This window comes from Emydura macquarii, unplaced genomic scaffold, assembly GCF_026122565.2.
Source record: "Emydura macquarii macquarii isolate MOO-44397 ecotype Brisbane River unplaced genomic scaffold, CSIRO-AGI_Emac_v2 contig_3506, whole genome shotgun sequence".
NCBI classification, from domain to species: Eukaryota; Metazoa; Chordata; order Testudines; family Chelidae; genus Emydura; species Emydura macquarii.
The window spans coordinates 7123863-7146435 of record NW_027133643.1 but is presented as its reverse complement, the minus strand read 5'-3'; the positions used below and the strand labels follow the sequence as shown (position 1 = coordinate 7146435).

The window sequence follows — 22573 nt, the reverse complement described above, 5'->3', positions numbered from 1 at the left end:
CCAGCTTCTGTAGCAAATTAATATTGTAACCTCTGTACAATTGCAGTGCAGAGATATGTGTAATTGCCATTGGTCTGAACAACCATGAGCAGCTCCAGAGGGAAATAGTCCAAGCTCAGGTGACTGAAAAGAGACCTCATTCAACAAATCTCACAATTGACAGAAATGTTGATGAATTTAGCATGTTTCTTATGTGGGTATTACTAGCCATAATCAGCACAAGGAGGTTTTCCTCCCACTGTTACTATGTGTAATTTCCACAATGTCGTAAGCATATGACATGTTACAGACCAATAAAGACTGTTGGGTCGACCCATCTCTACCTTGTTCCTTGTGAGGGCAGTTGCATCACTGTAAAGTGGATGTAAAATGCTACTGGATATCATTTTGCATTCACTCTCCATGGAGGCACACAGTGCAAGACAGCCAAGAATTGACCCCATATCCTTACCCTAATACAATAAGGGCTAATGACAAACAGTAAAAGGAGTGGGAACACAAGGGGCTTTAGTGATAAGATTATGCACTGGCTGAGGTTACTGCTGCATGCATCTTCAGGATTGCACAGGTTTTGTCTGATTTTGTGTTTTACGCATAAAGATAAGTTGAGAGGTAGTTTAGTCCGGTAGGCTTCATGGGAAAAGTGTATTTTGAGGAAGGATTTGCAGAAGCGTGCGGAAGAACAAAGATGAGAGATCAGGAAAAGGATTCTAAATGTAAGCATGAAAGAATGTCCAGGGATGGGGGCGATCTAAAGATGGGGTACACTGTACAGCTTGGGCTGAGCAAGATGGGAAACGAAGAGGGTGGAGGGAGCTAAGTTGCCACACTGCTTTGCCACATGCAGTCAAACCGAGAAATAAAGCCCACTTTAAATATTTTGTAATAATCCACTGTGGAAGTGAAAGATCCTTTTATTGCTAGGCCATTTACAGTAAGACAGTTTGTGTTGCGTAATCAATTAAGATTGTTGTGGGCAAGGAATAATTATAAACACCTCATGGAGTCCAGTGTTAGAATTTTCTGTGTAAGTTTCTAACTAGAAAAAAAATGTTTCAGGATTGGGGTTTTTTTTGGCCTTGATGGCATTTCAGACTGACTTTATATAGTGGACTCTCCTTTGGGTTCAAGCAGAATGAAAGAAGTATTCTTGCTAAAGTGTTTGCAAAAACTTGTACTGTAAGACAGTCCTGGTAAAGAGTATGATTTTGTGAGAAAGCTATGCTCTGAATTGAGCCCATAATGATATGAGCAGCTCTCACCTCCATGAAGTTCATTATAAACTTTCATTTTAGCCCTTTCTAAGTAAAATTCAAAATGCTTGGACCTGAAAAACAGTGTGTCAATATGCATTTTAATGTTGAATGGAGATGAAAAAATAAAATGGAGGCATTAACTAAGAAACAAGTACCCAGGACTGTGTTTCACCTTTTTATTGATTTATAAAATAGAAAACCGAGGCAGCTATTAAAAGCTATGTAATATTCCACTACCCATCTGGTTTTATTACTCTTCCTTCTGCATGTCAGACACTTTGTCATTGAGATGTTTGCCATCATTTTTTTTTTCAGTTTATAGCTGTCCCTATTACATAAACCTCTAAAATTCAATTTGTGCTCAAATTACCCAGCTATAAGGTAATTATTATACAAGGACACTTTATTAGTAGACCTTGCTTCCATTAATTTCTTAAAGGCTGAAATAAGGGGAAAGCTTTCTGTAGCATCTAACAGATTTTTGGAATTTTGAACTCCCTCTTCTTTCTTCTATAAACAGTCCTCCATAAAAATGCAGCAGATTTCACCTCAACTTAAATGGATGGGCTGGATAATCTAGACAGGAGTTCATTTCCAAACCAATGTACTTTTATCTCATATGGTTATTCATCCGGAAGGCAACAATTGTTGGAACAGGGGAATGAGAGTGAAAACCCTGGTTTTGTTCACAACTTTGTCTCAGGGAGCATTGTGTGATCTTATTCAAGTTACTTAAGGTAACATTAAGTGATTTAGGAACCTAAACACAGTTTTCAAAAGTGATGTAAGCACATAGAGGCCTACATTGTCTTTCAATGAGATTTGGGCTCCTAAGTCTCTTTTGAAAATGGGACAGAGGCTCCTAAGTCACTTGAACATTTTTGAAGAATTTGCTCTTAACCCCTCTGTACATCTGTCTTCCCATTTGTAGGAGGATTGTGATGACATCTACTTTCCCTCAGTGGTATTATAAAGCTTAATTAATTAGGGTTGTGTGTATAGGCTTTGAGACAGCAATAATATTAAAATGCTTTGCACTTGATCAGGAGATCTCAAAGTGCTTTACAACATTAAGCCTTGTGGCATGCATGTGAGGTAAGTATCATTATCCCTAGTTTAAGGATGATGAAAGGAGAGTACAGAGAAGAGAGGTGACTTGCCCAAGCTCAGGCAGAAAGTCAGAAGGAATTTCATGTTGTTAACAGAACACAGATCTCTTTGTACCCAGCTCTGTGCAATGGCCAATAGACGAGTCTCCCTCTCAGACATCATGGGAAGAGATTTCTTTATAAATTCAAAGCATTATGATTAGCATGTCTGTGCTCTCACCGGTTCTTTGCTGCTTTCCTTTTCCAACAGCTCCTGCTCTCCAATAGATCCCCATTCCCAGGCATGCCTTTTACCTCTTGGAACATTCCTTCCACGGCTTTCAATTTCCTCCCTATGACTCCTGCTCTCACCTGCAACCGTCTTGCTGTCTTCTCCGTTCTTTCCCTGCTCCCTTCCCCGGAAAAATCTTAATGCTCTCATCTATTTGGAATGGATGTTAGGCAAATCAGGCTTTCCCCAAATGTTGGGCTTTTTTAAGTGGCGTGCATGCCATTTAGAAATTGTGGCTCAGCATGTGAAATTAGCCATTCCAAAAGTACAAGCTGTTTAATGAGATCTTTTTGTCATAATTTTCCACAGTCTCCCCATTTTACATACATGTCAGGTTTTACCTGTCATGGTGTTTCTAGTAACAAGAGTCAAACTGTAAATACCCTTCACTAAGCCTGTCAGTCAAGTCACAATAAAACCTACTTTTCTCATCAACGTGTCTAAACTATCTGCTTACAATTTTATGAAAGCTTTCAAACAGCTCATCTTACTGCTGTATAATGATTCACACGCTGATTGCCAGCTGCCTCGCACCCTGGGTCTAAAATGTTTTTGGTGGATATATTTTTTTTAAAGAAAGAAATGGGTGCGTATTATGGACTTCTGTGGATTAGAAATTCTGTCAGTGGTTGCTGTAGACCGATGTACACTTGAGCAGTGTTGGCAATATGCATTGACAGCATGCGCCTGCTGTGTGAATTTACTGCCTTTATGTCTAATGGTTATACTGGTGGTGTGTAATGGAAACTCTAAAACCAATATAGTTTCGGCACTGAAGGTGAGATGTAGCTGTTACGTGTCTTCAATGGTGAGAATCACACTGTAGCCATTATTCTAACAGCCTCTCCACACTCGAGTGATTAGTTTCCAGTCAACACGTGAATACCATCCGCTTTGTGACCTATGTCATCAGCCTTGTGTCATATTGTATATGTTTCCTTGTCGTGTTGCTAGGTGACCTCTAGCAACGTGTATCTTACCGTATGCTACTTGCATTTGATGGGTTGCACTGCACTGTCATGTCTTTAGACTACTTAGATTTGTTTTTCCTGTACTTTGGATTCAAAAGTAGACAGGCAGTCTCCTAGAAAGCATCCGCAATCATCGTAGTCTGGCATTGTGTGCAGTTGATTGAAATGAAGCAAAAACCTTGCTCGTGTTTGGCACAGTTATTTTGTCATGTCGTTGGAGGTCACATTTATTTTGCCAAGGCTTTGTTTTAGTGCACTGGATGCCTATTGCAAATCATGAATGTTAGCCACCTTGAACTTCCACCTTGTGGGAATTCCACAGACTATTTAGCTAGATTTTAAGTGGTTTTTTTTTCATTTGTCCCATGGGCCTGCTTTTCCACAGCCTCACACTTGGTTCATTCATGTACACCCGTGCGAAAGGAAGGGCAAAGGTCTGATGTGGTCATCCTTTGCACCCACTTTGCAGTGGTGTAAATAACCATACAATGTGTAAAGCTGTGGAGAATTAGTCCCCATTGTGTTTTGATGTGTTTCCTAATGATGCCTACAAGTCAGATTATGGTTGTGTGCTTTTCCTGTAGTGACACAGGACTAACATGGCTGTCATTAACTGTGCAGGTCCTATAGGAAAACCCTGTAATTGTAATAGGGAGGAAACCAATCAGATTCTATAGAAATTACACCCCAAACTTATCGAGTTTAATAGAGTGATATTTAATTGTTTGTTTAACCTTTCTGTAGATTTCCATAGCAGGGATGTAATTTCCTATAAAATTCTATAGTATGATAGTAAAAAATATTCCCTATTAAATTCTGTGGGACTTTTCCACAAGGCACTAATGGGAGCTTTGTAAGGTAAAATGGCAGAATTTTACCCCCTTTAACCATAAGGCAGAAACTCCTGGTCTCACCATAAATGTCATCTTCCTAAATAGGACCCATGATTTGAAACAAAGGGCCAGATCTGGATACTATTGATGTCAATGGGAAACCCCTCATCAAGATTTTGCCCTTACCCAGTAGCATTTGTAAAGGAAAGGGAAGCATGTTAATACAGTACATACATTATTTCAGAAGTAATGAGAGCAGCCTATGAGTTTCCTGCAGCTCATAGAGTTCTACTCAATAAGTTACTCTTAATGAATTAAGAATAATTAGTTAATTGCTTTGAAGATTAGAAGTACCATGAAAGTGCTAAATACTGTGTTTTTATATGCTGCTGCTGTTACAATATGGCCCATGAGTGCCCCCACCTTAAATACAGAGGCACAGTTTACATGGGTCCCAATATCTGGTGATTCTCCTGGATCCAAGGGCAAATTTAAATATGACTGTCACTGAGACACTTGCCATCAGTTTTGTAATTTATGGCTGTGCCTATTACATGAATCTCTAGAATTTTTTGTGTCCAAATTACTTTTACTTCTAAAATTCATTTTATGCCAAATTACCCAGATTACTTATATCTGATTTAGGTGCACAAGGACACTTTATTTAGCAGTATACCCTGCCTCCATTAATTTGCTAAAGTTAAAACAAGAACATAAGCCTGGGAAAGTTTAGCTCCTGAAAGCCATGTTGGGAATTGAGTGTTCCCTTTCCTTTTCAGTCTATAGAAATGGAAGAGTTTTCACTTGAAGCAGGAATGTACTCCTGCAATCGAAGGCAACCTCTTTCCAAGCCCATATCATTTTTCTGTCAGGAGCAGACGTAGCACACGTGTGGGATTTGTAGTCTCTGTGGCCTTCACCTCCATATTAGAGTTAAGAGCAGCTCTCATGCTCTTGGTTTCATTCTTTGCAGCTCTCACGCTCTTGGAAAGCTGACCATGGTGCCACTGTTAGTCAAACTTTGGATGAATCTCGTACGGTATGTGTGATGTGTACCAAGTCTCTATTGGCTGGATTTTGGGGGTTAAAACTTAGAGCTCTGCATCCCTCCCAGTTCAGATTCCCCCAAACAAATTGGGGCCTTCCTTCACCATTTTAGCCTCTACATTCTTCTCCCCAAGAGTATTGGAACGCTCTGGATCCACACAGGATATATTAAGAACTAGATGCAGCAGAAGTTGGATGACGCTAGGAAATAGGTGTTCCTAAAATGGAGCGGGGAGCTGGGACCTAATCCACCCAAGAGTCCCAATTTGCCCTGTCTCCTAGTATCCTGACTTTCTGTCCACAGTAAAACCCTAATAAATTAGCAGATCCACAGGTGATAGCTACCTGGGAAAGAGCCCATATACTAAGAGTTGATAGAAAAGTTACTTTGGTTAAATAGTCTATCTTTTCAGTTAGCTGTTCCTTGTCATATTAGCCAGGAAAATAAGCAAATAAAAGGGACTGGGTTGATTGATGGGGGTAAAATCAACTACTATCCTGCATAAATATTAATGAAACTTTTTCTCTGTGTTTGAAAGCTTTTTAAATGATAGTTTACGGGCATCATCTTCCTACCACTGAAGTCAGTGGCAACAGGATCTGGCCTTTAAATTTCTCTTTAATAGACTCTTGGACTTTATCTTGTAATAATCATGCACATTTCTATAAAGATACCACAAAAAAGTATTCAGAAAGTATTGGTTCCAACCAAGGGCTCAAATTCAGTCCTGGCATAAGTGGTGCACATCCACTGGAGTCACTCTGACTTACGTCCACTTATACACGGACTGAAATTGGCATGGGCTCTTTGCTATCTTGCTTACCAAAGCACTTACAGTACCTACCTACATCAAGGAAAATCTGGGTCCAAATAAGCATTCTGTTGGCAAATAGACTTTACTTTAAATCTTACCTTAGCAAGTATTGTCCTCAAAGTGCTCACTCAATGAGTTGAATTCTTTGACTCTCCGTAACAAAGAGGTTAGTATTTTCTTTTGAAGTCTTTTATTTTTGTGGAGTTTACAGAATGGCAGGGTTAAAAGAGGAGGGTTTGGGGTTTTTTTAATGTACATCTACCCATTTCAAAATGTATTTACTAGCGTAAGTCAAGACATACTAATTGAGGAGCAATCTGGGGAATTAAAAACAACTCTTTTGCCCCCATTTTATCTTGAATAGAATAAAAATTATGAATCTTGGCAGAATCTTCAATGGTAGGAAACGTAAAGTGCCAACATTTATAAAATGCTACCCATCTTCTCAATTGGACTATATGACAAATTGAGAAACTGAAAGCTTGTTGTGTTGATTTTTGGAAGCACTTTTGCAAAAAGAAAGAAAAAATCCACAAATGATTATCCTTTATAAAAGCAGCATTTACTATTTGCTACAATTTTTAAAATAATAATTGCAGTTTCTTTACCAATTGTGCATTAACACAGATTTATTATTAGTTACGTCTATCATTTCGGTTTGGAGAGATATAACGCGTGTACATTGGCTATTTGCAGTCAGTTTGATTTAGTGTTTTTTCCTTTCCTCCTGTCTCCATTATCTACACCCACAGCTTATCTAGATTTCCCTCCCAAGAATGGTTTTCCAGTGTGAGCTTTAGTTTCTCAAAGGTTCTATAATTGGTGCAGTTTGCTTATATCCTATTGTGAGAGCAGTAGCTGGGTTGAAAATCTTTCAATAAGCATTCTGTAATGTGGTAGTTACAATATGATTATTATAATTTCCCTATGTACAATGCTTAAAAAAAAGAATACTGACAAATGTTCAAAATGGATGTAGTACTTCAGACAACCATTCCTAATTTTGTTTGTTTTTAATGGCATATGAATTTCTGTTCACAGGCCAAGTGGTTGAAGGTTTTTTTTTATCTTGATTGAGACAGTGTATAATTGGATTAAATGTATTTTGAACATTTGTCAGTATTCCTTTCTTATTAAGCATTGTACCATAGGGAAATTAAAATCATCATTGACAAAGTTAGCATAGATGTCATACAAGATAAAATTACTGCTAAACAATGGAAGACGGAAAGATTTCAAAGTCTAATGTACCATGAAAATGTAATAACCAGAATATTGGGAAGATTTCACTTGCCTTATTTTAGGAAAGTCTTTAGCTAGATGAGGACTCAGGCCAGAAACTCTGTTTCTGGTCTCAGAGTCTGATTTCCAGCAACCTGAAAGGAATGGTGTTCAGACCAGCTTAACGTAAATCCAAATTACGGATCACTGACAAATTGTAAGCAAAGGTTCACATCCCTCAAGTTTGGGAATATTCAGATAGGCCAAAAATAAAACTATCTTTAGTTTTATACCTAAAATGGTGCGTGATGCTTTTTATGAATGTGGAAACAGTGACACAAGCTGAGTAACAATGGCATGAATTAACTGACATCCGGAGCCACACTAGGCATAGGCAAATTACTCAGTTGCCTAAGGCAGCACATTTGCGGCAAGTTGGGGTGTGTTCGCCACACACTAGCCTGCGATGGCACGTATCGACTGTCCGTGTGCACCCTGATGTGCATTAAAAGTTCCTTGATCTGGTCCGCTTTGAAAAAGGACTAGATCAAAGCACGTTAACAAACTGTTAATGAACATCAGCAACGTGCATATGGTGTGTACCTTGATGGCGTGCATTAACATGCACAGAAGCTTCGGCATAGACCATGAGACTGGAGGGCTAGTCCCAGCAGTGTCAGCCCCTGCCCCCCATGGTTCTGCCCTCATCTCCCTCTGGGTCCTAAAGCCCCCAACTTAGCCTTTCTACCTCCCATTTCTCCTCTGTGTCCTAGTTTATCTCCCACCTCATCTGCCTCCTTCCCCATTCCTCCTATCCCCCAAGGTCCTGCCTCCCTATGCCCTGCCCCTTGTTTCCTGTCCCCCAACTCTACCTTCACCATTATCTGCTCCCTGCCCTGTTTTCCTAGTCCCACCCCACTCATCTGCCCTCATGTCCTCAACCCCCTACCCCATGTGTGCCCTGGTCTCCATCCGCACCCCATGTCCAGACTTCAGTCCCTCTGTATTGTCCCCCCCCACACACATTGTTTCACCCATGTATTGCATGCCCACCTTCCTCTAGCCTTATGTTGGGGATCCCCCTAGCTTAGTGTAGCTCCCTGTGCACCATAGGGTTCACTTTGGATCGACACCCAGAGGGGTTCACTTTGGATGTGGGGGCAGGTGGAGTCCTATGCTGTGAATCCCAGCATATGGTCCTCTTGGGGATAGATCCCTCGAGTGGGGCTGGGCAGGGCTGTTGGCGCCTCAGGGTGGAGGACCCCAGTGGGAGTCTTTCCATGGAAGCCTGTTTACGAAGGAACACACTGCTGTATTTGCTATTCTCTCATCCCAGAAGGGGAACTGACCCGGGTGGGGGATTCAGAAGCCACAGGGCGTCACTCCTGTCTGCATGGGCATCCCCTTTGAAATGTGGGTGCAGTTTTAAAGGAGTCACTTAGGTCCCATAAACCTTTATACAAGATCCGAAGAAGATGTGGGAGGGAGGCACTTCCCCACTCACCCAGGCCAGGGCTGTACCTAGGTTTAGTACCACAGTTCAATCCAGTCCATGTGGACCAGACTTTCCATGGAGCCCTCCTTTCCAATATTTTCCTCCTATTTTCACCCCACCAGACCCTCCAGTGTATGGGTCTCTGCTCCTTCCACTCCTGCTGGAGCTTCACCCATGATCTTTGGGCCCCATCAAAAATTTTACAAACCCAGCACCTATATTAAGGAATTGTTAATGTGCACAGGGTTCAAGCTGTGTAGTAGGAGAGCAGCAGATTATAATAGTTAGAGGCTGCTCAAGACATTTATGTTATCTACAGAGGGCCCCATTCTGTAGATCTTTACTCATCTGAGTAATCCTGTTGGTGCCAATGGTACAACACAGTTAAATTTGCAAGTTCAGACCCTGCATGTGTCATAAATTCCCCCTCTCCAAGAGTCATTCTCAAAATCCTGTAACGGCTAGCATATCTCTTCACAGTAATCTTTCTCTGTTTCCCTATTCATGTGGAGTATATGTTCTGGAGATGTGTGATAAAGTTTGGGATAGAAAAAGCATCATTATAAATGATGCCGTTTTCTTATCTCACTGTTCAGAAACCTGCTTTGCTGGACAGTGTTAGTTATTGAGGTCAAAGAAAGCTGTTAGAAGTTTGCTCAGTTGCAAGGTTATTTCACAAGACACTTTTCCTGACTTTCCAAGCTTCAAAATTATATATGGCTGTGCATAAAATTCATAGTTCTATGGTTAAGTAAAGGAAAATTAGAGTAGTGACAGTTAAAAAAAGGTTCTGCCATAATAAATAAGAAAATAATTTCTGCATTTCACATGTGTGAAAATGTTAAAACAAAACCAAAAAACACTGGCATTTCTTTTGAGAGGATATAAGGTAAAGCTTTGAGAATATGGATCTTCTATTTTCTAAGAAACCGTTTTCACTTTCAGAGAGAAGTACCATAATAAAGCAATATTATTACTGATATTGCCCAAGGACCCTAATCAGTTGTGCCAGATACCAGGGGCATGCACAAGGGGAGGCAAGCAGGGCCTCTCTAATAATTGTCGGAGGCACAGAACTCCTCCGGTCCCAGGGCTGAAGTGAGGGGGAGAGCAAGCTCCTGCCAGGGCTGGGGGAAGGAAGAGTGAGCTCTGGCTGGGGTTGGGCGCACAGAATGTGCTTCCCCAAAAGGAGTCAAAGTTAAATTTCTGTGCATGCCCCTGTCCTGTAGAGTTTACTATCAAGTTTACAACCCATACGTCCATATACCCTATATTCTGAGATAACCTACTTACCCCAGAACACAAGATTGAAAGCTTACATTGACGTCGTAGGTTTTGACGTTTTAATATGTTTGCTTATGTTTATTCTCTGCCAGAGCTAGATCTTTCCTCAGCCTACCAAGATGTAAAAATTAATTTAATCTAACACATTTTCCACTTCTGCACTTGGATAGTCAGGGGTCTCACCTTGAATTTGCTGTGAAGTAAACACACACATTGAATATTGCACCAAGAGGTACTAAAAGAAGTGTGTGTTGATAAATATACTTATCACAGTGGTTCCCAGTCACAGTGCTGCAGTCAACGGTCTGTCAACATTTCTATACCTGCTCTTTACGTTACAGATCCTAAACTACAGCAGGACTAACGAGCACCACTGATAATCGACATGGACACTAAGTCATTAACTTTCGGTTCTATAATTTTGCTTCTCTAGATAAATCAGGTCACAGCTCCTTTCTCTCAGGTTCAGTGCTATAATTTTCTAATGATACTTATCAGAGATTTCAGAAGATTGCTGCAAAGATTCATCCCTTCCTTGCACCAAATGTGGGTGAGCACTCATTATTTTAAACCTGTCTTGAAGTTACCTGGGAGTAGTGCAGGACAAATATTGCCAAAGATTTACCCTTAAAATCTCCAAATGAATTTCCTCCAGCTGTGCTTGTCCCCCAGTTTGTGTTTGTTTTCTGTAGACATCCAAACAAGTGCAGTGTAGCTGCACAAATTCTCATGTTAACTTCACCAAGTCAAATACATCTCTGCCAAAAGTGGCATACTTAACACAATTGAGGAACGGTGAGTCAGGCAAAGCATTAACTGCATCCTCCATAATGAAGACCACACAACATACCCTGCTCTTTGCCACCAAGTTTTATTTCCTAGCTTAGTGCTTTCAGTGACTTTCAATTTGGGCATTCAACTATTCTTACACCTTCAAGTGTGTCCCCGCAGCACTCCCTTTGATCAGTTTCCATTGCCTTCGTTGCTTGTAGCACATGTACAGCGGGGAACCAAGCAAACAGAGAGCACAGAGGCTGATCTGACAATGTGGAAATAGCCTGGAAGGAAGGAAGGGCTGATTTGCACTGTATTTCACTGTCACCTAGCTTTGTTTTTTAACATGGAATTTTGCAGGATGTGAGTCCAAAAGAGAGACAATGGACCTGATTCCAATTTCATGCTATTTCCATTGGCTTCTATGAAGTTGGTTTGGTTTAATTGGTATAAATGAGAATAAGTTCCATTGACTGTTTTCATTTTTAATTGAATGGCTAAGTTGTTAATGCTTAAAAAAAACTTCTCTCTGTACAGTAACCTTTTCTGATTAACATACTTTACCAGCCATATTAACATCTATTAACATCTATTAACAGCCCTATTAACATCTTAATGGCACATATAACAGATGACCATTATATGTCATAAGAGTCCTTAGTGTTTATCACAGCAAAAGTTAATAAGTATTGTATGATGTGGTGATTCCATGGAATTACTATTGCTTTTCTTCCAGTTTTTAAACTGGACAATATGAATGTTAGACAAATTGGAGGGCATGACATTGGATGATCTAGAGTTAAACTCCTTAGTTTATGCACATGATATCATACAACTGGCAGACCTGTTTGAATTAATGCTGCTACTCTTTGCAACCTTGGAAAATTGGACTTACACCACTTTGTCTCCTTAGAGTTTATTATATCTTGGAAAGAGACAATAGATAAAGTGCTGAAATCTAGCAGCAGCAGTGAAGTCATAGAACAAGTAGAATCTTATATTTACCTAGCAAGTTTGATCAGTGCCAACAGTTCCATCAAGGATGAGGTTAAAGGAGATGTGCCTTAACTACAACTGTTGCACAGAAACTGAAGAAATTATAGACTCATAAAAACATGTTTGGTAGCAACGTGAAAATTTATCAAACCAGTGTACTGCAGTATAACTGTGGGCTGGAAGCAACTGCATTAAATGAAACTTCTATCAGAAGGTGGGAGTGTTCTTCAAAAGATGGCAGCTGTCAAGTGGAATGATTTTAAAACAAGAGAAGTTAGAAGGAGAATAGCAAGTGAAATCAGGGTAGAGGATTGGCTACAATCAGAAAGGTGACAATGATGGGGATACCATAGAAGATGGTAGGATTGCAAAGAAAATAATGCGAACACAACCAAGTTTAATTTGACCTAGAAGCTGATCAGTGACTATGTGACAGGACATGACCTGGCTGGGCTTAATGAGGAATTAGCCATGGACAGGAGTGAATAGCAACCCTGTACTGCTGCTCCCTATGTTTTTAAAGATGCTCCAGGATTAAATGATGATGATGTATGATGCACTGAAAGGACTGTGCATTCAGATAAAACTTTAACGACATATTCACAAATATCCATTCAGTTTCTGCATTATGGAAACAGATTGGAATTTTTACTGCATTAGCTACTGAAAAAACTCCAGTACAAAAAAAGCATAAAATGAGAGAGAGATAAGCTTGCCTGGCATCGATTTCCTATGTATTTTATATTTTCTTACTTTATGCAGTACCCTTTAAACTGTATCATTTTCTGTGATGTTTGCACTGGTACGCACAATTTGTGGTTGAGAGAGACCTTTCCGTGTGAATGTTCATGGTTGAGTTAAGAAATATAGAAAAGAACTTTGTCAAGGAGTAACATTCTCCTCCTGCTGTATAAGCGTCAATGTGAAGCAGTGGAGACAACCAAATTCATGGGTGTAGCTGACGTGTGATTGTTGCATAATGTGAAGATTAGGGGCAAAATTACTCAATTTTTGTGCTTCTCCAGTCTTGGAAGCTGATTCAACTTGTTGGCTTAAATTAGAATAGTTTAAAGGAGCCATTGTGGCAGGATTTCCAGGGTGTAGTGCACTCCCGACTTGTCCCTGCCGCCCCCCCAGAATGTCTCTTATTCTTGGTGCAGGAGGAGCCCAGGAGCGGGTGGTGTAGAGCCAGCTATACCAGCTTTAAACTCTCTGGGGATGGTCCTAGACAAGGGAGTCTCTAGCTAGCTGTCACAGTTCCCCTCCTTGTATCTTTGAGTGCACCCCATCTCCGGTGTCAGGCCATGAACCATCACCTCTTAGAGTGGAATCATGCAAATCTCCTATTCTCAGATTGGCCTTGGCTGCGGTTGCCTGGTACTGACATAATTACCTCAGCAGATCTGAGTTATGATCTATGACCATTCAATGACTAGACAGCCTTCTCTAAGCAAAGTATTGTTTATTCAGAACTAACTCTTTCCAGAGGACGAGATCTTAAAACAGAGACTATAAATTGGCCTAACTTACCACGTGTCTATCCACACGGGGATCCTGGTAGATCTAAACGTCCTACATAGGCACCCCAAAACCTGTAGGGTCTGGGTGGCAGTTGGTTCCCTTAAATCACAAACCACTTCAGTTTCTTTGCTTCAGGGCATTGTTTTAAATCCAGCAGAGTCTTTTGATCATGCCCCCACCAGCCACACCCACACGCAAAGAGTGTGTGTACACTTAACACCACACCACTAACAGACCTAGTTAGCGAGAGTTAATTTTCTAGTGTACACCAGGCTTAAGTAACTTTTAAACTGTTGTAGCCCTTTGGTGTGTTAGTTCCCACCACTGGCCAAACAAGTCTTGCAACTTCCTTGGAGACAGAAGGTAGGATCCTCAAAGCTAATAGCTTGCCCATTGTCTTTTCAAGTATGTAGCTAGGCTGTTCTTTCTTACCTGAGAGCTACTGTTCTCCTAGCAACAGTTCCCATTGAATTAAAGCAATATATATGTTGTGGCAAGGGAGGCCTGTTCTGCCCCTCCGCAGGTCCTGCACCCTTTTCGGCTGCTCTGGTGGTATGGCTGGGTGGGAGCCGGGCACCCTCTACCCTGGGCCCCAACCCAGGGACCCTGTGAGGAGTAGCCTCAAACTGCTTAGTCTGTGAGAGCTACTACCTTCCCTGGGTCACCTGTCCTTGGCCCCACTGCTCATGGTCCACTTCCTGGAACTGGGGCAAGGGTTTCCCCCTTCCTCACCATGGGTCTCTCTGTCGCTGTGATCCCCCCACCGTTTGGGTGAGGTTACCCATCTCAACTTCGTTACTCAGGTGTCTGGGCAGCCAGATCCTCCTTCAGGCCTCTATGCCTATGACCCTTAGCCCTCCTCGGACAGGCTTCTCTTGAACTCCTGTACCTTGTATTGTGATAGCAACAGCAATCACTCCAAGGCCTGGCCTGGCCTGGCTTGGCACTCCTCCTCTTAATTCCCTTTCAGCTGCTCCTATCTGCCTGACAGGGAGGCTTTTAACTGCTGGGGACAAGCCCCTTAATTGGCCTCAGCTGGCCTGATTGCCCTGGAGTAACCCCAGCTGAATCACTCATGGAACAAGGATTTGTTGATCCTGGGGCTAATATATATACCCTCCAACACTCTCCTATAGCCATCAGGTCTGGCCCTGTCACAATGTATAATAAACATTCCATAACCCAGTATAGTTATACAGTCCATCTCAACAAGTAGGTCTGGTACAGTATTCATAAAATTATTACATAGCAGGTCCACTTCCACCATACTGCCTGAGGCAGCATTCCATTCCATTCCGTTTGCTATGCTGGAGTGGAGCAAAGGGGACATAGATAGGCCATGGATCTAGCTCAATAATCATGTGGTAAAGTTCTATTACATGCAGTGACTTTTTCTTTTATACAATAAGATGGATGTGGTTTTTATTGGATGGCTGCTAATATATTAAATTGACAGCTGTACATTGTATTGACCTGCTACACTCTTGATTTGTTCAGAGCACAGCTGGCACATAGTAGTATTATTTGTTAAAACGTTATTTCCTGGATAATCTGCTCTCTTAGTAGCCGAAGTGTGTAGCTTTATCACTCTATCCAGCGTATGTGTGTAAATGTATCTATTACACAATGCATGGTAAACAGTATTAGAGTACAGTTTGATGTGTTACACATATTTCATTGAATTACTCTTTAGTGATGAAGCCATTGGAGACTTATGCAGGTCATCCCATACAAGTGCCAATAAAACCTTTGTACCACATTATTATGTATAGAATTATGTGGATTCTTGGGTTTTTTAATCATATATGATGACACATGTATGGACTTCAGGGTTTGGAAAATATCACACTAATGCAGCATTCAATGTTGCAGGTAGAAATAAAGGATTTGATTCTCAAGACTGGTTATGGCTCCAGGGCTGCTAACCCCTTGTGTTAAAAAATCATGAATGGCTTAAAAATCATTGGCATGTTTTTAATCAATCAATTTTGGGCTATTTTTTATTTCCCTCTGTTTCTATTAGACTTTAGGGTGCTTCATTCATTTCCTGATTCTAGACTTTTCTCTGCAACCACATAGGCTCAAAACTTAGTGTTTATTTGGGGTGGGAGGGGGAAGAATCTCACATGATTTTAGCAGGTAGGACCTTAAGAAAGCCACCAAATGTCACTCACAATAAAAGTCACAAGAACTGACACTGTGGTCCCTTTATGCCATAAGCATTCTATAATCCAGCCAAGAATTCCCCTGGCATCAGGCAACACTCTTGTGGTGCATGTGCTGCTCCAGGGCCCTTCAGCTCTGTTTCCCATTCCCAGTTTAGGGGAGGGAAGATGGCAGAGCTCTGCTCCACTAGCATAGAGACTATTTAGGGGACTGTAACTCTAAATGGAATTAGAGTTGAGGCTCAGACAGCCAGAATCAGCTCCATTATACTTGTTCCCCCACACCTGCTTCCTGTGATGAACAGAAATCTGGTGCCGGCCAGAGTCTGCACAGTATATACCAAAACATTTGACCTCATTCGTTTGTTTGCATTTAAACTCTGTCTATCCTATATGCACCCACACACTCTCGCACACATACGCCAGTGTAGCAAGAGTGTATAAATCTACAAATAAAAAGGGGCTGTTCTGTATTAAGTGGCAAGAAATATTATATTTTAAATTCCCTTTGTATTCCAGTGGCTGTGTACAGTGAAAGTGAATTCTCCAGGGTATTGTTGGTTCAGTACTCAAAGAAAAAGGGCACTCATTTTTCTGCAGGGTGACTCGCAAGTCCTGTTACTACATATTAAATATAAATTTCAATGGCAAGCAGGCTGTGTCAACTCTCAAAGCCATGAGTAATGTGGTGACATTTAGTTCAACTGCTTAAGTGGCATTTCTGGGCTTGCAAAGGTGCTGGTTTCTTGTGACTACTCATTCTAAATGAAAAACGGATTGTTCTGATAATACGAAAGGGGGAGGCGAAACTGATTTCAGTAGTTTAAAACTCTAAATATTGAGGTTCATTCATACATCCTATTTGTGTGCTTTTAATTTTGCTTAAGATAAAAGAAAAACTGTGTGATGACCACAGGTTAATCCCTCTTAACATGGGCTTTCTTTACTGTCAGATCTCTTCAGTTTTAACATGCCTCATTTTTTATACATTCTCTACATTCAGAAACCATTCCCAAGCACGGGAGTGTTCAGATTTGAGGGGCTATGTAGCCCACTATAAATATGCTATAAGGCATTCAGATCTAAGCCCCAAATTCAGATGAGGTATTTAATAATAATTACAGTAGCATTCAAATGCCAGGACTGTACCATCCACTGTGCTAGGCACCATACAAACACAGGAAGAAGTCTGCCTCAAAGGTCTTATAGACAGAAAATTGGAGAAGGGATAATGATGCAAAATAGTCAGGGTTATTTTACGCACATCTTGTTAGGTAAATAAAATAATTGGCTCAAACTAGTTCTGTGCAGGAAGATCTCTGGGTAGAATAGCTTAAAGGGAATTTTTTAAAGACTAAAGAGTAAAACCTAGAACAAAGAAGTTGTTAGATACTGTATATAATATTCAGCACAGTAGATACTTGATGACTAGAGACTATCAGAGGTAAACACCTAGAATGAATCTTTTAAATGGCATTTCCATCAAAGATAAACACCTAAGGCACAGAGGAAATTCAGAATTAACTCAGTTTCAAATCAAATGAAATAAAATAAGCCTAAAGGAATCAATACACATATTTTGATTATCTGAGGAAGCCTATGTTGTATTAAATACTAACCAGTGAGAGAATAATTACATTTAAATGCTTCTTAAATAACCTACCAGCTGTGTCAATTACTTTTAAACTTACCCCATACCTCATTAATGCTATAGCATTTACTTACAAAAACCATTTTTAACCACTATTTAAATACAGCAATCCCCAGTGAACTAACAAAGAGACGGAAGGTAGCTGGAACAGAGAGACTGGCTGAGGGTATATGTACACTGCAGCTGTAGGTATAATTTCCAGCTCGGTGGGGGGTAGAGGAAGGGGGAGAGAGAGAGAGACAAACACACACACACTAGTGCTGATGGAGTTAGCATGCTAAATATAACACTGTAGCTGTAGTGGCACAGGCTGGCTGCCCAAGTACTTACCTAGAATCTCGGATGGATTTGCACTCAGATGGCAAGCCCATGCCATCACTTTCACTGCCGTGGCTACACTGCTATTTTTAATGTGCTAGCCGATCAAAGCTAGTCCATGTACATCTACCCAGCTGCAGTGTAGGCGTGCTGTAAGACTGAGAATCAAGCCAAAGCTAACTTAGCCGAATACATCTTACATCATGTTCTGAATCTTGCCAAGTTCAAGTTTGTTGCCCCGGTGAAAGATGTCCAAAGCAAAGACCCCTCAAGTGGGAGAACCGACATTAAAGGAAGTTTTGTCCCATGAGACCAACAATAAGAGATCATAGCAAAAAGAGTTTAAGGAGAGAAGAGAACTGTCAGAGCAGGTCAACTAAAGATAAACATCAGCACTTGAAGTGAACCTGTGAGTGATCAGAGAGCTAGCACAGTTACTCTGGAGCAGATTTCTCCATATGGTTTAAATTGATGAAGCTCAGTTGGAGTCAGTGGCACTAAGCCAGCCTAGGCCAGTTGAAGATCTGGTCCTAAATCCTTATAGTAACCGGTTCCATTAATGTTAGCAGCTGCATTCTGCACTAGCAGAATAGGCCAGATTTTGTCCTAGGTTACACTTGTGTAAATCCAGAGTAACAACAGTATGCTATGTGGAGTTACTCCACTGTAATTAAGAGAAGGATCTGGGACTTGGAGTGTTCTTCAAGATATGACAATCTTTATCTGTGTATAAATTCACTAAAGATGGGCCTGGACCAAAATCCCGGATCCAAACATTCCTGAGCTTTTGGGAAGTTCAGACCCAACTTTAAGCATGGTTTGGATTTTTATAATGGGTTATTATAAATAATAAACAAACTCCCAGAGGTGCAACCCCTTTAAACTTTGAGGACGCTTGGAACCCGTCTTAAGCATTGTGGCTCTTGCCCATTTCTAAAATATACAATGGGGGCACTTAAAGAATTTATTTTGGTTCTAGAGATGTTAGCAGTTTCAACAGTAAATCACCATTTTAATGGAAAATCTGTGTATATAATATGTTGAAAAGTCTGAAAGCTTAAAATATTTAACATGCATTTGACTTCAAATATATTTAACAAAATATAAATATTTCACAAAGATACAAACTCAGGAAATTAATGTGTGAACATTAGTGACTAGGTAACTTCAGAATGTGAATAGTTCAGTCCATTGCAACAGCATTTTCAAGCAGAGCATCTTTTTAACTGGTGCACTGAGAATTTTATCCTGTCTTACCAAGAAGTGGTCCTCTAAGTATTGCCTTCTTGGCATCCAGATGTCATTTTGCTTTTCTTCTAGTGGTCAACTGGCTTTCTTGTATCACTCATTTCAGTCTCCTGAAATCTATATAAAGTTAGCTGAAACACAGTGAAGCAACCTCAGTTCAGTGTAAGAATTGCTTTAAATTATTTATTCCAAACCATAGGATCTGATCCTTATCACAAATTGTAAAATGCCTTCAAACTCAAGATCCACCCTTGCAAACAAGTAGCTATGTAAAGCATTTGTCCTCGTATCAAGAACACATTCTAGATGTATTCAGCTTGCATTAGCTAACTGATACCCTGTTCTTTCGAGTCCTCGTGACATTATTCTCAAGAGCCCGCTAAGAGGAAGGAAGGAAGAAATAAAAAATTACTTACTTTTCTTACTGGTTAATTACTGTACTTACTACATTACTTTATTCCGTCATTTTAACCCACTGAGTTCTACACTAGTGAATAAGGTGAGGTTGCCATGCACTTTTCATTCTTTTTACGCATTGCCTCTCCTTTCATCCTCTGACATTTCTATACCATGATTCCTGAGTCATCACTCATCTCGTTCATAATCAAAGTATAGAAATAGTAAGTTATGTCATCAGCTGCTGTAAATCAGCATATGTCCATTGAATTCACTGGAGCAATGCTGATTAACAACAGCTGAGTATCTAGCCTGATTTTTATATCACAAAATGCGCAAGGCACTTTATGGACCTATGCATATAGGCGTCTCTGCACCAGAGTTCTGCTGTAAATCTTAAATCTTTGCAATAATTTAACAAACACGACAAAGTACTTTTCCAATCCCATTTGGAAGCAACAGATAAAGTATAGAAATCATATCATGAGTGACTTTCTTTTATTTAGGTATATGAAAACTACAGCTTGCATAACTCTATAGACTTGTCTCGAATATTTTCCAACTTCTGAATAATACACCTTCCACTCCCTTGTCTCCACTGAATAGTGAAAAATATCACAAGACATTTCATTGCCAGCTGGAGTGGTTAAAAAGCTGCTTTAAGAAGCCAGATTTAAATATTTAACGTTTAAAAGATTTACAGCATATGTCATATGTCTACATGGGAAGACGCAGCTTTCATTATAAGGTTTAATACCACCAAGATATGAGGATTAACATTATTCCCACTGCCCACTTCTGGGTGGTTACAACTGACTTTTGTGTTCCTTGCTGAATAAGCTGTGGGGATGTTTTCATCTGAGCTGAGATGCATTTTCCAGTAATTAAAGGCAGCTTTTACATCACTACACAGAGAAATCCACAGAGACATCAATTCTACAGAGAGATCAAGGAACCAAGTATCTTTCCGTACTTCTCTTTTTTTTTTATATAGTCCACTGGGAGAGCGGTAGAGGATTGTTTACTTGAATTGATAAGGATAAATCCTTTTGTATTGAAATGTCTAAACAAAGAAAAACTCAAAGGGCCAAATTCTGCCCTCAGTTACACCAGTGCAACCCCAGAGAAGTTCCATGCTGTAATAGACACTAATAGTTCACCTTTCGGAAGTATCTCCGCAACAATGATGCAGAATGTGAACTGATGGAGGATGCAGCTCAAATGCCACGTGATAATTGGGCACTTGGGGATATGCATTTATTAATTTAGGAATACACTTTTCGAAAGCCATAGTTTTACCTAATTAAATAGAAATTGTATTTTGCTGCATATATTATTTGCTTTTAGAGCCTTTTCTTACCCCAAATTTTCAATATCAAATTATTTAGCCGAGAATGCCAACTCCTTCCCCACTGGAAGCCGTAAAGATTCCCATTAACTTCAGTGGGAGCAGGAGCAAGCACTATAATGAATTTGTATAGCTAAACTTATAAATCCCAGAAAGAGTAACTATTGAGAATCTCTGCACTGACATAGCCTTATACACGCCAGAATTGGCATTTGTACAAGAGATTACTACAGGCAAGTGTAGTGTATGCAGTAGACACTCATTAGTAGCAACATATAAGTGCCATTTTCCTCTGTTGCTCCTAAATGGCTGTTGCTGTTATGGGGAATATTGACAATGCACAGTAGGGAAAGTTTTCCCAGGGGAAATGTTGCTCATAAGCAGTGGTTGCTCTTACAAGGAGTTGCTGCAAACAAGCATCTACTGTACTTGCACTGTATGTTAACAGCATTCAAACAACCCCACCATTTTAACACGTGATTTGTTATCTCTGAGGTGAGTACTGCAGCTTGCTACAAGACTGAAAGGGTTTTCATGTCAGTAGTGAAGTCAATAATTACAGAGGTTATCATTTTCAGGCTCAGAAATTCATGTCATTTTCATAAATCATTCATTTCATTGTCATAAATCATGCTTTACAGCTGCAGAATGGAAGCTTATTGCTGGACTTTGATGAAAATCTTGTTACAGTCACTCAGGTAAGGTTATGACACTAAAAATGTTGTAGGGACATGCAGATGAAATCACCACTAGGATTAGCGCAATTTGAAAATGTTCCTTTTGGGTTTAGCTGCACCAGAATGTGGCTAATGCCACATTCAAATAATTAAAAGAAACATTATGGTGGGAAAATTCAGCTATATAGAGACCCTGAAATTGAAACTATCTAAAACCAATGAAAGGTAAAGATTAGCTCCCAAAATTTCTGCCAGTGGGTGAAACTCCATTTATGTGAAAGGAGCTGCACTCATTTACACCAGTAGAGAATTTAGCACTAGCAAGGGTCCAGAACTAGAACCTCCTGATCCAAACAATTCCAGACTTCGAGGGATTTGAAATCCAGATTCAAATGTTGCTGTGTAAGCCTCTGTAGCGAGTATCCTGTGAAGTTATATTCACACTAAATTACAAATTACATTTGCTAACATAGCTCTCTAGCTTCTGTTGTACACAAAGTTGTTGTCATGCCAAAATTAACTCTGCTGTCAATATATTGTTCTTTTTCTGGGGTCACCATGAAGAAGGCTTATTAGAAAAAACTAGTAAAGGCAACATTAAATCTACTCTATATTTATCTAGCCAGCTATCATTTTATAGCCCCCATCACTGTAGTATCAGAGCGGCTCTCATGAGTTCATTGGAGTTTTACCAGAGATGAATTTCCACAGGTGTACACACCTTAAAGCACTTCAAAAAGTATCCTTATCCCCATTTTACAGAGCGGCAGTCAGATTGTGACTTGCCGCTGTTGAATTAAATGCTGGAACCTTGAGTTCAAAAAGTTCCATTGTGTTAAATTCTCAGTTATGCTTATTCTACAGTAGGCTAGATTAAGGTGAATACTTCAGCCCTCACCCCACTACACAGACTCTTCCTCTGAGTCTGACAACCTGGGCAGTGCAGGGCACGGTCCGATTACCTGGTACCCCTGGCAGCTCTGCTTTTCACTTTCTCTCCCTTGTGGGAGAAGAAGGCTGGGAGGATCCTTCCCTGTGGGCAGGGAAAACTCACATGGCCTCATCTTTAGAACGCTAACAGAAAGCCAGACTAGCGTCAGCTGGCATTCTAGGCAAAAGCTGCACAACGATGCAGAGACCGACGTTTTAGGGACAACCTCAAACAAACAATTCATGG

General features: G+C 40.3%; 1 protein-coding gene across 7 annotated transcripts in view; it reads left to right on the top strand.

Moving 5' to 3' along the window:
• Positions 1-22573, top strand: part of DAB1 (DAB adaptor protein 1) — a 623369-nt gene that overhangs the window by 576696 nt on the left and 24100 nt on the right. For all 7 annotated transcript variants that reach the window (XM_067535437.1, XM_067535435.1, XM_067535436.1 and 4 more), the window contains one exon: positions 21361-21417. In XM_067535437.1, the coding sequence (XP_067391538.1) occupies positions 21361-21417 (57 nt within the window). The remainder of the gene's footprint in view (positions 1-21360; positions 21418-22573) is intronic.